Genomic DNA, 16,639 nt, shown 5'->3' with positions numbered 1-16,639 from the left:
GATACCTCAGCATGACAAGCACCTTTTTTTCTAGGTTTGTAGAAAGAAAGACAGAGCCTACGTGTAGGGTTAATAGCAATGGGCTAAAAATTTAACCCAATTTTAAAAGGTTAACTCAATAATAGAAATATCTGGTAATGCTATTACTCAGCATGTTTCCCCAGCTCAGGCTGATTTCATTTGAAGTCATTTTATATTCATGCTAAAAATAAATTAGCATCAAACTCAGGGAGACAAGATCCCTGAAACTAATGGACTGGACCTTAGATAACCTTATGTGGTCGAGGGGCAAATATCATTCTCCTGAGTCACGAAGCTTCCTCTGGCTCATCAATCTGAAAAACAGTTTCTGGAAATCGAGAATGCTGCTGGTCACCTTCCTCTGCTGGAAACATGTTGTAGTGAAAAGGCAGGGACGTGCTCTCTCCTGACGGGCCAGACACACGTGTCACCCGGAAGGGGACAGCTTGCTGCAGCCGCCCTGGGATAAGAGGAAGTGAGTGACGTCTGGGCCAGAGGAAGGGCATGTTTGGGAGAAAGCAGGAAATTGTGATGTCAGGATGAGGAAGAGCGGTGGGAGAGACCCAAGCTGGGTGGGAGAGAGGAAACAGACCAGGTCCCCAGGACTGGGGCGAAAGGACACAGCCATACAAAGAAAGTGAAGCCAGGTGGGGAGGGGAGGCTTCGGGCAGCGTGTGAGGCGGGTCTGGATCACTTCAAGCTAATCAGAGAGATTTTAGGTGTCAGGTTCACTGGGGTCAAGGAGCCCTGGAATTAGGAAGGACACGTGCAGAGGCAACCTTCTGAGTGATCTTGGGTGATGGGAGCTCTGTAGAACACGACTGCTTACCCACGTCATTGAAAGGCAGCTTGGGGAGGAAGTGTGTGTACTGGGCCACGAGTCTCTGGAAAAAGTGGGGAGCAGTGCATTGGGCTGAAACCTACAAGGTCTGAATTGAATTCATGCCTAAGTGAATGGACCAGGTTTATAACCATGCATCCTCGAAGAAGAAAACGTTTCCCCGGTGAGCTGCAAAATAACTTCACTGACCTGAATCCGGTCCAGCGGAAACGAGACATCCAGCACATACTTTTTACAGGAGAGGGAGTAGAACGGAAAACAAAGTGAGCTTAACTGAAATGTGAGAAAGAAAGCGGCAGTGACTGGGCTGGGTGGGGCCCAGGCTCACTCTTTCACGGGCCCCCTTTCCTTCCAGACCAGTAGCCCTCCACCCAGCATTTGCTGTGGATGACATCACTGGTTTCGCAAACATGCTCCGGGAATTTCCTGCTTTCCAGAGACAGGCCGACCGAGGCCGTCAGTGGGGCACCTGGGCAGAGATGAGGGTCGGGTCACAGAGCGGACACAAAGGCCACACCAGGGCCCTTTACTCGTTCCATAATCTGCCACGTGTTTTACTGCTGAGTTTTCAATCCCCTTTCCTTGGACAGATGTGCACTGTCCACGCTGTCAGGGTTACGATCCAGACTGCTAATGGCATGGACACACAGGCCCTACCCAGGATCACATCTTCTGCTCCAAAGAGAGCACAGGGACCAAAAGTGAAGGGTATAGGAAGGGACAGGGAAGCTGCTTGGGGAGCTGCCCTGAACGGACCCGGAACTCTGGCCCACTGCATCCTACAGCCCACCCCAGCCCTCCAGCCAAGGTGCTTTTCTCCCCTCAACAGTCTGTGAGGCCAAGGCACTAGCAGCCTCTCTACAGTTTCAAGTGGCCACTCTGTGCTCCAGAAATGCTCTAACTCAGGGTTCCCCAGACCTCAGGCCATGGACTGGTACTGGTCCATGGCCTGTTGGGAACCAGGGTGCAAGGCAGGAGGTGAGAGGCGGGCTTCATCTGGATCTACAGCCACTCCCCGTCTCCCACGTGACTGCCTAAGCTCTGCCCTCTGTCAGGTCAACAGCAGCCTTAGATTCTCAGAGCTCAGAGGAGCTCGAAGCCTACTGTCAACTGTGCATGCAAAGGACTTAGGCTGCATACTCCTTATGAGAATCTAATACCTGATGATCTGATTCCATATTATGGTGAATTGTACAATTATTTCATTATATATCACAATGTAATAATAATAGAAATAAAGCCTACAATAAATGTAACGTGCTTGAATCATCCTGAAACCACCACCCCACCATCCGTCAAAAAATTGTCTTCTGTGAAACCAGTCCCTGGTGCCAAAAAGGTTGGGGACCGCTGCTCTAACTGGCACCAAACACCATATGAACGCTGCAGGAATTCTTAATTCCTTCTGCAGGATGGCTTAAGCCCAAGATTCTAGTCCAGATTCTTGTCTTCAATAGCCAACATGTCCTAATTTTATGTCCTAAGTTTGTCAATAAAGAGGACTTCATATTTAAGAAGATTTCCTAGTTCTTCAGGAGCCAACCTCATTGCCTCACGTGATATCAAAAGAAAACAGTCCGATACACCAAAAACTAACTTCAAATGGGCATGTGCTAGGAATTCACACTTGGTTGGATACCTCTCCAAACCAACTGTTCTGACAATATGTCCTTGTGTGAGGAAGCCTCGTAAGATGAAAGGAAGTGGTCAGCCTCTCTACAACCCATGGCAGGAGTGAGGAAACAGATTAACAAGGACAAAATGATCCTACGTTCCCTTAGCTGAATTTGGGGCCAGCAAACATCAGTCAACAAACAACACTCAGGAGTGGATTTCTTATAGGAACATTCTGGCTCTTTGGGCCTCTCTTTGGTGTCCGAAAGAGTCCAGGTGTTAAAACACTACGAGGCAGCCAGGAAGGACAAGATGACTCTACCCACCTAAGTCCAGGGGCCATACATGTGTTCTGACTCCCGTGCAACTAACTGGCCCTCACAAAACATTTTCCCAAATCCTTTCAGTTTATCATTTCTCTATTTATTGTATTTTCATGTTATGAAGGTGACATATGCTTAATGCAGTAATCCGAAGTAAGCAGAAATGTAAAGAAAAGCAGCTGCTCATAATGTCAGCCCCATGTTGACATTTTGGTGTCTTTCTAATCTTTTCTATATGGAATGTAATTTACATCCCAATAATATAATTTCGTAAACTTTGCTTACATATTAATGTTTTTATGCCATGACATTTATGTCAAATGATTAAACAACTCTGAAAAATTATTATAAAAACTTAAAAACCATATCAAAGCAATGGGACCACCAGACAAAGACCACCTACTAAACTTTGGGGGGACGGGGTGGGAAGGGTGTGCATGAGATTGTTTTAGAGAAGTTTTATAAGCTACCAAGGTTTATTGAACACTATAAACCATAAGCTTTGAAAGAATTTTTGGAAACACAAGAGGCTAATCTGTACAATAGAGTGTTGGAAAATCTGCTCTTCTCTCTCCACACCAAAGATCTGTATTGCTAAATTATTTCTTATAAGGAGATGTGCTAACTGGTGACTGTGTTAGTCTAGGATATTATACGTTTTTGTAGCTTTTAATAATACAATGGAGGAACTTTCCTGGTGGTCCACTGATTAAGAATCTGCCTTCCAATGCAGAGGACACGAGGTTGATCCCTGGTCAGAGAACTAAGATTCTCCATGCCATGGGGCAACTAAATCACAACTAGAGAGCCTGAACATCACAATGAGAAGCTCCTGCATGCCATGACTAAGACTCAGCACAGCCAGATAAATAAAATTACTTTTAAAATATGATGGAAAGAATATATAAGGATAATGTCATTAAAGAGAGGCAAGGATACACATGGAGCTTAGCAGGAATGAAGATATTTCAGGAAGGGAAAATTATTTACAGCGAGATGGAAAACTCGGCCAGAGCACGCAAGGATGGGGCAAAAAGTCTTAGATGACCTTAGCTGAGGAACTCTTGAACCACTAGGTGCTCCTATAAAGTGAAATGTACTAATGAAGTGGCTACCCATACTGGAGATCATTAATTGGTGATCAACTCCAGCTAAAGCAGTAACTAAATAAAATACGATGAAATCATTCAGCGGCAGAAAACTCTGGCTTATAAACCAGGGTGAAGAGTGAAAGTAAATACTTAAAAACTAAATCTGGGGGGAAAAACTGAACTCTCTAGCACTTCACCCTGTGATGTCCCAGAGTCAGCAACATTAAAGATACTTATTGTTTGAGGAGGGACGTGCTTATGTGGGGATTCTCCACTTTTAGACCTACTAGGTAGCCAGGGGGACATGCCTTCCTCCAGGACACACCGAAAGGATTTCTCCTTTGTTATAAAGCCCACAGCATTCTGCACCTGGGTGATTTTACTTACTAGTGTCCAGCATAAGGACGCATGAAGAGGACTGGAGCATGTTCATCTCCATGCGATTTACAACACCTCGCACCTCACAAGTAAGAATGAATGAATGCACAATGTAGAAAAACTGAGGATCTTTCCGACTGGGGTTTTTCCTGGAAAGGAGAGTTGGACGCCTGTTTCAAAGGCACTCACATAAGCACGTGTGGAGTGATCATGGGTCAGGGTGATTAATTACACTAGAATTTTCCCACCTGCAGGAGCCAGTCCCCCCAGCGTCCTCATCCCCCTTTCCCCCCAGTCATCTCAGCAGGAAATTACTACACTATGTCTCCCACACGGATGGTGACTATTAGAAGCATTCTTGCAGACTGTGGCAGGGCCCAGGACCGGGTCAAGTAAAAGTAAATACCTGCCCTTATTAGGCGATCCTGGCCTTCTGCGGTGTGTTTGCCCTGGACACAGCAGCTTCTGGCTTGGTCACAGAAAGCAGACCCCAGGCCACCGCCTCCATGCAATGCTTCCTGACCTTCAGGAACTTCTTTCCTCATGCACCACTTCCTTCCTCGCTCCTCGTGATTGTTTTGGAGGATTTTACCCCGGGGCCCAAGCTCACTGCTCTGCCCCGGGTGGAGGCAGGGGGACCTCCTCAGGGAACCCAGCCAGCCTGAGGTCACTCTCAAGGACTGGTCACACCTTCATCTTCTAACTGGTCAGGCGTCAAGCAGGAGCAGGGGAAGAGGGATGGACTTGTGGTCATCCACCCACACAAGCTGACGGAACCTGACTTTCCAGAAATGACCTTACAAGGCTGTGGCTGTGGGGGTATGAGTTGAGGTGCAAAGAGATTCATAGCATCTATTTGCTTAGTGACTCCAAAGATTTAAAATTACAATCCATATTTAATGACTATTAAATACTCAGAAACGAGTGAAGATGTCATCTTCTGAGTCACAATTTTTACAACAAACCATTTCCTTTGTTAATTTCACGTCTATCTACTAGGGGCAGTAAGCTGCCTGAGGTGGAGAAAAATGCTTTATTTTGGGGCTTCCCATAACAGGGACCACAGAGTCATGTGCAAACTTCCTGAATGAATGAACGAAACGGTTGGGAGAACTACTATGGGATCCCAGATCTGTGCAGCAAAAGACAGGACAGGTCATGGACTTGGCTAATTCTCTCCTTGGTGGTACCCACTGTTCCATGCTCTTTGGGACCCTCATGGCCCCGGCTCCCTGGTCTAAGCCTGGACCACCCAGGGGTGCTCTTCTCCTAAGCAAAGGCCTTCACCAACTGAAGGTGAAGTGGCTTCTATCACTGAGGCCATTTTAAGGAATACAAAGCAAGCTCTCCTGGTAGTTACGTTAAGTGAAGCATGATTAAAGACAGTGAAGTCACTCAGCCGTGTCCGACTCTTTGTGACCCCATGGACTATAGCTCCTCTGTCTGTGGGATTTTCCAGGCAAGGATACTGGATTGAGTTGCCGCTGCCTTCTCCAAATCTTCCTGACCCAGGGATTGAACCCAGGTCTCCGGCATTGTAGGCAGACGCTTTACCATCTGAGCCACCAGGGAAGTCGTAGTATGACTAAATTACACTCAGTAACATTCACCCTTAAAAAACATGGCGCTCTATGAGTTTTGACACATGTACACGTGTCGTGGAACCACAATTAAAATATAGAACATTTCTATCACCCGCTAAAAAGTCCTTGGTGTCCTTCTGCAGTCTGTCCCCTCCTCCTCTCTCCCCCCGACCACTGATCTGATTACTTTTTACCATCAGCTGAGCCTTTTCCAGGATACCATTCAGAACTTGTTTTCCTTACCCCTTCTCCCTCTTCCAGTACTGGTGTTACCCCTCCTTCAATGAGAGACTCTATCACCTGCTCCTATGTACCCCGTGGCCTCCCTGTGCCACCTACCAGGGGTCTTCCCAGACTCCCGGGGGCTCCTGCCATCCAGTCAGCTCCGTGAACTTGGATGTTTTCCGAGTACCATCCCCTCCCTCTTCTCATTTCTCTTGTGCTGGTCTTTGCTTCTCCCCAGTATCCGCCCTTGTGTATATTCGTACAGTTCTCGGGGCTTTCTTCCTGCCTGTTCCTTTCTGCTGGTTGCTCTGTCTGTGTTTCCAATGGATTCACAGATCATGTTACATAGACCCTATGAGCCCTTCCAGCTCTCTGTCTCCGGGCCAGATGCATTTCTGGCCCTGTCAACCTGACTTCTTGACCATTCCTTCCACACCCAACAGCATCACCATCTGTGGTCAGGCTGGAAGTGACCCGACTCCCAAGCCCACGTGCAGGTGGCCACCTTCACAATATGTCTGGAATTCACTGCCCCTCTTCTGTGGCTTCTGAGCTAACCTGGAGCACCTCTTTACTCGGCCCATGTCTCCCGCGGTCTGCTTCTCTTCCCTCTCAACACTCTCCCACTGTTACCAGAGCTATTTCTCTAAAATACAAATCAGACATTTTCCTTTTCCTTCTTATAAGAATAAAAGCCAGGGGAATTTCCTGGCAGTCCAGTGGCTAGGAATTGGCGCGTTTGTGGCTGGGGCCCCCAGGGTTCAATTCCTGGTTGGGGAAATAAGATCCTGAAAACCAAACAGCATAGCCAATTAAACAAATACATAAATATGACAAAGAAAGAAAGAAAAAGAATAAAGACCAGTTGCAAAACCCACCTTACTGCAGCTCTCCAGTGTGCATGAGATAAAATCCAAGGTCTTTCAGATGGCAGTTCAGATCCTTAACAGTTTAAATTGATCTTGCTACTCTAATCCCATTTCTCAACCTCTCAACCCCTGTCCAACTCCAGGCATACTGGATTAACCCACGAAGGCTACCATGTATCTCTGTGCCTTTGACTCAAAATTATCTGTTTCCACAGCTGTTGGAGGTTGATTCTCTTTTTCTCCCTTACACACCCTGCCTACAACCAGTAAGAAACAGCTGTTGTCTCTCCTATGCCCTGGGGGCATTAAGATGCTAACACCAGGTCTGAAGCTCCAATACTTAAGCCACCAGATGTGAAGGGCCGATTCACTGGAAAAGACCCTGATGCTGGGAAAGACTGAAGGCAGGAGGAGAAGGGGGCGGCAGAGGATGAAATGGTTGGATGGTATCACGGACTCAACGGATATGAGTTTGAGCAAACTCTAGGAGACAGTGAAGGACAGGGAAGCCTGGCGTGCTGCAGTCCATGGGGTCACAAAGAGTCAGACATGACTGAGCAACTTAACAACATCATCATCATCACACTTTCTACACACCTCTGTGCTGTTCAACCCTATGCATCTCACATTTACTCCGTGTAGTATCTCTGTGCCTCACAGGCATTAAGAATTCAAGAAACACTTATTGAAAACACTTTGCCCAATATCAGATGAAACACGCAAATATGAAGGCAAGCAACTCTGTCCTCGTTACGCGTATTTTACCCATCCATTGCTTAAACAACAGAGCCACCTGGCTTATTTTAAAATATTGTTATGTTTCCTGCTTGGACTTGGATCAGCTTGTAACAACAACAATGACGACAACAGAGACAATTGAGAATTTTTCTGCTCAATCTAATCCAAGAGCATCCCACAATGAGAAAACAAACTTCAGTCACTGACGGTTACCAAGGGAAGCCACCACATCACTGAGTAGCTCTAATGAGGCATTTTATGTATTAAGGCCATCATCGTGGGTTTTAAGTACTTTGATAAGCTTTCACTTCTGCTCTATCTCCCTTCTGTCCAAAGAGAAGCTTTGAAATAACAATAACCATCCCATAGCAACAATGTCTCCTCAGAATAAGGTCAAAACCAAGAACTCGTGTGATTCATTCATTTTCTAAGGCAGCCCTGACAAAGAGGAGGAGGGTGAGAGACTGATCTTCCATTCCTGGGGCAGGAGACTGGTCCTGTCTCTTGAACTTGGTGGTGGCCTCCATTTATCCCACTGCAGTGAAGTCTTATTATTCTGAGCACAGTGACATGAAGAACCAGCAGTCCTATACTAAGCCACCCCCCGCCCCCATCTCAGCAGCAGACTGGATTCTCCCCAGTTATTCTCTTCTGTGTTCTATAATGGGAGAATCAATTTTATGACTCAAGGAGCCCTGAACACATGATCTAAAGAAAATAAAAATCCAAACCACAGTGGCAGGTGCGTTCTTTCATTGTGGAAGACAGTACTTAGGAAAATAGCAAATCCTATTAATTACTTTCCAATATCTGGTCTGTAAGGCATTCACACAGCCTGAGGATTTTAGGAATTATAACAACACAGACTGGGGAAGGTTCTGGGAGGATGTTACACACTCACCGTTCCAACCAATGGGTAAATGAATCCAGCGCCTATGCTGGCCCGGACGTCACTAATGGGCAGAATGAAACCCTTGGGTACGCCTTTCTTGTCAGGTTGGTGAGACAGGGAGAGGTGGGTCTTTGCCATGCAGATGGGCAAATTTCCAAATCCCTATAAGAAAGGCAAGAAAAAGTGTTCTTTGAGCAAAAATATTCTTTGTACTTGTTTGACCTGCACCCCCCAGAACCCCCATGGCTCAGATCCACACACACAGTACTGCTTGTTATTGCTCGTTCACTGAGCAAGAAGATGGAAGCGAAACTCAGCTACACCTGATCATCACCTGGCAGGCTGAGGGTGTCTATTACTTATTTTGGATAATTCTTGTTACAGAAAGACACTATTATGTGTGTGTCTGAAGGGAGGGTGGCTCCTTGCTGGCAAGGCAGCAGCAGCTGTAGAAACCACTTTCCAAGAATATTAATATCCGGGACTCAGAAAGGTAATCTGGAGAAAGGCTCCGTAATGAGGCTTTTAGTCCCACTGTTCACTCATTCTTGGCGGCTGTCAGCAAGCAAAGGGCCGCTTTGTGTTGCTTTATGAATCACGGCTATTTGATCTGCGATTACATTATATGAACTGAGATGAGGTCACTATTTAAGCCTCTTATTTTTAAGGACCAAAGGCGATGCTTGACCCAGAGTTTTCAAAGGTGAAAGGGCAGGAAGACACATGTGGGGTCTCACAAAAAGGACAGTGTCCTTGCAGCCTGGTCCCGATTAAGGGGACACAGTGTCTCTTCAGAGACTTGGCTGATTAATTGCAACCACACACTTGATGCGTAACTTTTAAGGAACATTCTCTGGGTGGACAGACAGATAAAAGGAATGAAATCTCCAGAGGTAACCCACACAGAATTTCTTATGATTCAATCTAGGACTATTTGGAAAATTTTATCAAAGTATCAACTGAGGGGTGGGGTGGGGCTGTTCTCTATTCTCTTAATAGATGTTGATCAGAAATCTGCTGGGGTTAATCAAGATTGCTCTGCAGAAACAGTGCCCAGAATTTGGCATTTCAGAGATCAATCAAACATTGAAACAATTTTTGTGAACTGATAAGGGTTTGCCAATTTAAGTTTGCCAGTTAAGAATATATTAAAAAAAAAAAACCCAGCATGCTATGTGCTATCACCCTATTACTTTCTAAGTTTTTAAGCCTGAGAAAAAAGTCAGGAAGGATCTAATATTAGAATTAACAATAGTCCTTAAATAGCATTATTAAAAACTCATGGGGGAAAAAAACCCTCATGACAATGACCTTATTTTACTGAAAATTTCACTGCAGAACAATCTCAGTGTGTACAGCAAATTTTAGGAATCATTTATTAAAAAAAAAAAGTCAAGAGCATTCTTAAGCTCTTGGAAAATTCTAAGAAGAAATGAATTGCTGACTATCTTACCAAATCTGAGAGAATACTCTGGTTAGAGTTGGTAGCATAGGATAAAAAATTAAATATGCATTAAAAATAGAATTTAGGAGCTGGGAGGATGAAAAAATAGATCAGTGATACTCCTCATGAAGCTCTTTTGCCAGCAAACTCTTGAAGTGCTCTGAGTTCTACTGATCATAGTAAACAGGAGGGGACGTTTGAGGTGCACGGCCCCTTTGGTCAGGGTGGCTGAACACACTCTGCAGAGCCTGTCTGACATGACCATTATGGGGCTAGACTCACCCTGCTGCATCTTGGTCACCTCCACAGCAGAAGGGAAGAGAGCCTTCACCCATGGTGACAATCTCAGCACCAAGCCAAGGAAGCACTTGTATAAAAAAGGACACCAAGCACCCCCCATCTTTATGCACAGCGGTCTTATTTGACTAACCTGGCACTGTGCTAACATTTTTAAGACAGTAAGAGGAAGCACTACAGATCATTTAACTCTAACTCCACAGCTGCACACCCAAGAACAGTTTTAGTGTTTCTGGCTGATAAGTAGGGGTAAGGATCACACACTACAGATAAATGTGGCTACAACCTGTATTAGACACATTTATAACCACAAAAGTCAATGATGTGTATGTCAGAGGGTATATCCTCTCAACATAATTACAGTCAATATCCTATCCAAGGATATTAACTTAATTTTTGTAGACCACACAGTAGATTAAGCCAAATTCAGCTGGTGGAACTTATGCCAGCTCTCAATTCAGGGTGAATAATTTCAAAAGCTTAACCTGGATTTTTTTCCCTAAGAGTACAACTTTTACCTGTTCCGTATAACGATCTATTTTGGACTGTGCTTCAGGAGAGAGTTCTATATCTTTGGCTCCATAGACAGACTGGGCAATGGTTCTTATCTTTTCCACAATTGGAAGCTGGAGAAACACAAATGACAACAAAAATGTTAAGTTTCATCTGCTTAAAAAATTAATAGAAAGCCTAGTGAAATTTTCTGTAATTGCTTAAAATTCACTACCAGATTCCCTTCTCATCAGCTGTAGTATTTGAAGCATCCTCTTTCTCTTCTTTCATCCTTAATGTACTGAAATCAGAGATTAACTCACAAATAACAAGCCTTAGGTATTCAGCCAGTCCAGAGGCTACTTATCTGCTTAAACCACTTTTATCCATTACATCTTTATAAAAAATGTACCTTTACTATGTTTTTTGATGGTTTTTATGTCAGAATGAGTCTCCTGACTAAACAGTGCTGATGTTTAAGTAGGTCTCAACTTGGGTTATATGGTACTTAAATGTAATAATACTAAGGAATAAATATGTTTTTTATGAGTAAGAATGAGTTGAGATTTTAATATAAATGCTGGAGTGATTAAACATTTTATTGGAAAACTAGAGGTTGAACCTAGTGTCACTGTAGCAAATGATGAGCCATCAGAAGGGGGGAAATCCGAGAAGACTAGGTATGGGCAAATAAGTGTGTGGGGAGGAAATGGAAAGATTTTCCATAATGCTGGATATAGGTTGCTGGTAAAATACTAAAAGTGTTCTTAAGAAACAAGAGGGCTTCCCTGGGGGCTCAGTGGTAAAGAATCTGTACGTCAGTGCAGGAGACACAGGTTCAATTCCTGGCTGAACAATTCCACACGCCTCAGAGCAGCTAAGCCTGCACGCCACCACTACTGAGCCTGTGCTCCAGATCCCACGAGCTGCGACCACTGAGCCCATGTGTCCTAGAGCCTGTGCTACGCAAGAGAAGGCCCGGCAATGAGAAGCCCATGCTCTGCGGCCAGAGAAAAGTCTGTGCAGCAATGAAGACCCAGCATGGCCAAAAATAGACTTAAAAAAGAAACCAGGATAAATCATTAGGAAGGGAATGTTTCATAGATGAAGTGATTCCTAATTCAAGCAAAGCATCTGACGAAACTGCTCCTAATTTTACTGTGGGTAGGAAATGCATAGGCATAACGGATGTAGTTGGTGGATTACTGTTTGGTAAAGTGCTGCTGGACCAAGTGCTGACTGAATGGACACCAGCCAAGGGGCAGAAGCCTCTTGTGGGCCACCCTCCAGGACTTTGCTGTACAGGGGCAAATGGTACATCTGCATGAATCACTGTTGATATACACAGGAGGGAGAGTTACCTAACAGGAGAAAATAAAAGCTTGTTCTACTTTCTCAATAGGACAGAATCCCAAACTGCTTTAAAATGTGCTTTTCATAACCACAGTTTTTATTACTGTAGAGGTGCCCTGTGGTCTGGAGCTGAAATATTGAATGTTTCTATGAATAAAGAAATTAAGGTGCAGGTCATTATGATCTTTCAGTGAAGGACATAAAAGAGGAAATGAATCAAAGGAGAGAAACTTCCTTCATGGATGAGAAGCTGCAACACTGAATTGAGTCGGGTCTCTCAAACAATCTATTAGCTCAATCCAATTCTAATAAAAATCCCCAAAGCACTTGTGTGACTTGGCCAACTGATTTTAAAATTGGTAATGAAGGGTAATGGCATAAATAGGTAAGATAACTTCATAAATAAATAAAACCGAAAGAACAAAGGTACGGGAGCTGCCATACCAGGTATTGATCACACTACAAAACTATGCTAATGGATTCCATGTGGTATTGGCACAGGACAAGATGGTTAATCAAGCTGAGATAAGAAAGAACACAGGAGGACACCTCAGCAGGTGTGGGACAGCATATAGTAGACATGGGACAAAAAACAGGGCAAGGGCTGACCCTGCAACTGATGTCTGCAAGGGCTGACCCTGCAACTGATGTCTGGCTGGAGAGAAATACATTGAAATCCTTACCTCACATCAGGCCCCCAGGTGAGTCCAATATGGAACAAAGGCAAAGCCTTCTAAATGAAAACTTTACATACTAAGGGAAAAAACTGGGGAACTTTATGATCCTAAAGGAGGGAAGGATTTCTTCAATAAGGTAATGACAGAATATACCTTAAAGGAAATGACTTATAGATTTGACATCAAAATTTTAAATTTTTTATATTAAGAAAGACATCAGGAATAAGAACAAAGCATAAAGAATAGTGTAGGAGGAGATACATGCAAATACTTAAAAGACTGGTTACTAGAATGCATAAAACTTCTGCAAATTCAGGAAAAGACAGACATACATAATATTGGTTGACAGAGTAACCAATAGCAATATGAAAAATCCCAATCTCATTAGTATTCAAGGAAAAGCAAATTAAAATGATGAAAAACCAATTCATACCCATGAGATGAATGAAACTGAAAGTCTGTGACTATCAAGTGTAGGGGAGGCTGTGGAGAAGAGGATCCTTCCAGAGTTCTTGGTTGGGATGTTAATGGTCTCACCTACCATGAAAGCTTCATTACTGGCCTCTTCACTCTTAATATACCCTCTACAGAAAGTCTAACCTTCCTAGTAAGTCTAACCTTCTGCTAAAATTCCCTGAGGGTTCACTCTAAGATCTATCTCAAAGACCAACATCTCCAGGAAACCTACACTGACCTTCCTCAAGCACACGTGGGTGCTCTCTTCTTTGCCATGTGATGGCCGTGTAACACACTGACCTAGGTGTCATACAGGACCAGAAATTCAGCAGGGCCTGGCAGCAAATAGCCACTAGCAACGTCCACACTCTTTTGGGGTACACCGACGGACCTCAAATGGTAACAGTGCCAGGATCAAGCTCACCCAATCTACTGGATGGCAAAGGGCCTTTTGTAAACCATGTCATAAGAGAAATGAGAAAAGAAATATTCACCTCTAGATGGGACAAATCTAGAAAGAAATGATAATTACTTGCCAGGAAGGCAGAAGGCAAGGAAAGGACAGAAATGATTAAGGGAAATGGGAAAAGCTATAATAACCAGAGCTGCCTTCCTCAGTCTGAGTTCAGGGTAAGCCTGGGATGGCTCCAGGCTTGTTGCAAAAGAATGACCGCAAGAGTGTCAAGTTGAGATTGGGTTAGAGAAAACTTGGTAATTTTTAAAAGATTTCACATTTATTAGCTGAAGAATTGAGAATAGCCTATAAACTCTTTGAGGTCAAGGACCACCTCCTGTTCACCTAAAGGTGGGATTGAGCCCCTGGGGTAGGGTCTCAATATACAGTTGAATAAATGAGTAAATATTTTCTGAACTTCCTGTTGATGAAGCAAGGATTCCAGGTGGTGCAACAGTTATAGAAGATTGTGTGTGTGTGTGTGTGTGTGTTTAGTAGCTCAGTCATGTCTCACTCTGCGATGCCATGGACTGTAGCCTGCCAGGCTCCTCTGTCCATGCGATTCTCCAGGCAAGAATACTGGAGTGCGTTGCCATTTCCTCCTCCAGGGGATCTTCCCAACTCAGAGATGAAACCCGTGTCTCCGTTAACACAACTTTTGCATTTAACAAACTAAAAACTGCACCAATAAGGCAGCTCCATTGCATATAATCTATTTATGTTGTTTCAGCAGGCAAGGAACTTCCTGCTGTTTCTCTGCTTGACTTGGGGGGCGGCGGGGAGTATTATCTTTAAAGATAAAAGAAAGTCAAGTTTAGTCCAATGATCTTGATCTGAACTTGATATTCACTTGTACGGCTCTGTTTTCAGTGATAGCTTTTATAAAATAAATAATACATGGATATGTATTCATCATCCCTAGCATTCCTCCAACTCCCTAAATACCTACACATTTATCTGTTCATCACCTCTTCCCTCTTCATATCCCTGATGTCTAAGATAGTGACCTGCAATCACAGCCACTCCACACACATCTGCCAAATGAATAGCCAGCTACGCCAAGTACTTTCAAGATATCATGGTGCACAAAGAACTTCAGGGGTTTTGTGTACAAAGAATGCCTGTTGGGGTGGGGACGATGACACAGTAAAATATGACAGATTGGAGCGAGTGATAAGGCTCTGCATATATGTTACTAGGAAAGTCAGAAGATCATAGACTGCAGAGGAAGGCATGGAGATCAGCAAAAGGCTGGCAGGAACTTCAGTGGTGCTTAAAGGATGTGAAAGATTTTAATAAGCAATAAAAGGAAAGATAATTTCACACAAGCTGAAAGGCACACCTCAAGGTGGGAATGGTGGCAAACACAAGGCTTTTTCTGGAAAGAGTGACCATTCTATTATGCACAATTTCTCAATATCTTCATAAGCTGCTTCACAAAGTCTGGCGTCTATACCACGATCTTGGATCATTTTGAAACTAAGACTATGTTAAATCTCTATCTTCACCAAGAATATAACTCTGAACATATTCAACATTAATTTCCTCCCAAACCTCTAAAATGTATAGAAATAGCTGAAATACTCTAGAACAGAGTATTCTGATGGAAATTTCTATAAGGATGGCAATGGTCTACAACCACGCTTTCCAGGCCGGAAGCCACCTGCCTCATGTAACTATTAAGTAGCTGAAATGAGGAAATGAGCTCTTAATTTCAGTTAATTCAAATTTCAATAGCTTCCTGTGACCAGTGGCTATGGCTTGGGCAGCAGAGCTTTAGAAAGAAACCCTGACTAGGGGTCATGATGTCTACAGTTTTTCGTTCAGAGTCTGTCCACCTGGAACCCTGGCTGAGTGACATAGGGAAGGAAGGCTGGAGGCTTCACCCTTCACCACATTCATAGTGTTGGTGGGGTGATTCAGGCTCATAGAAGCTGAGCTACTCAAAGATAGATGACATTATCTTTCTTGAAAAGACCTCTGGAATCACTACCTTGTTTAAAACCTGCTTTTTAGTGGTATGAACTCCAGAAAAGCAGTGGCTTAAATTTTAATTCTTTTCTTTTTTTATTTTTGGTGAGAAGAAAATGGACAAAAAGTAAAATGGAACAAAAATTAAAAATGAGGCTGCTGGCCACTGTGGAGAACAGAATAGAGATTCCTTAAAAAAACTAACAAGAGAACTACTATCTGAGCCAGAAACCCACTCCTGGTCGTATATCCTGCAAAAACCCTAATTTGAAAAGATAAGTGCACCCCAGTGATCACTGTCGCACTACTGACAACAGGCAGGACAGGGAAATCACCTAAAGGCCCATCCAAAGACGAATGGATAAAGATATCACAGACCCACACTGGAATCTCACTCAGCCACAGAATGACTGAAATAATGCCATTTGCAGCAATACGGATGGACCTAGAGACTATTGTACTAAGTAAGGCAATTGAGACAGGAAGACAAAAACCATACATCACAGATGTGGAATCTAAAAAACTGATGCAAATGAACTCATGTACAAAACAGAAAAGAGGCAGAGACAAAGAAGACACATTTACAGGTACGAGAAGGGAAGGGGGGAGGGAATAAATTAAGAGTTTGGGATAAACACACACACACACACACACACACACACACACACTACTATTTATAAAATGGATAAATAGCAAGGTTCTACTGTATAGCACAAGGAATGATATTCAACATCATAAGTGTGTGTGTATTCAGTTGCTCAGTCGTACCCGACTCTTTGTGACCCCAGAGAAATGATTCTCAATCCTAATTAAAGTATTGTTTTCTCTAATCCTCTCAGCTAATCCTTCCTCTGGTTTCAGAGAGTTCCTTCACATGCATGTACTTAATCATGCTAAGTCGCTCAGTCGTGTCGGCTCTT

General features: G+C 43.7%; 1 protein-coding gene across 2 annotated transcripts in view; it reads right to left on the bottom strand.

Annotated features, from left to right (window-relative positions):
* Positions 1 to 16,639, bottom strand: part of MTHFD1L (methylenetetrahydrofolate dehydrogenase (NADP+ dependent) 1 like) — a 174,299-nt gene that overhangs the window by 43,432 nt on the left and 114,228 nt on the right. For both annotated transcript variants that reach the window (XM_068985301.1, XM_068985302.1), the window contains exons 25-26: positions 10,835 to 10,942; positions 8,585 to 8,737 (exon numbers count right to left, since the gene is read on the bottom strand). In XM_068985301.1, coding sequence (XP_068841402.1) covers positions 8,585 to 8,737; positions 10,835 to 10,942 — 261 coding nt within the window. The remainder of the gene's footprint in view (positions 1 to 8,584; positions 8,738 to 10,834; positions 10,943 to 16,639) is intronic.

This window comes from Capricornis sumatraensis, chromosome 13, assembly GCF_032405125.1.
Source record: "Capricornis sumatraensis isolate serow.1 chromosome 13, serow.2, whole genome shotgun sequence".
Lineage (NCBI taxonomy): Eukaryota > Metazoa > Chordata > Mammalia > Artiodactyla > Bovidae > Capricornis > Capricornis sumatraensis.
This window is presented reverse-complemented; position numbering and strand designations above follow the sequence as displayed.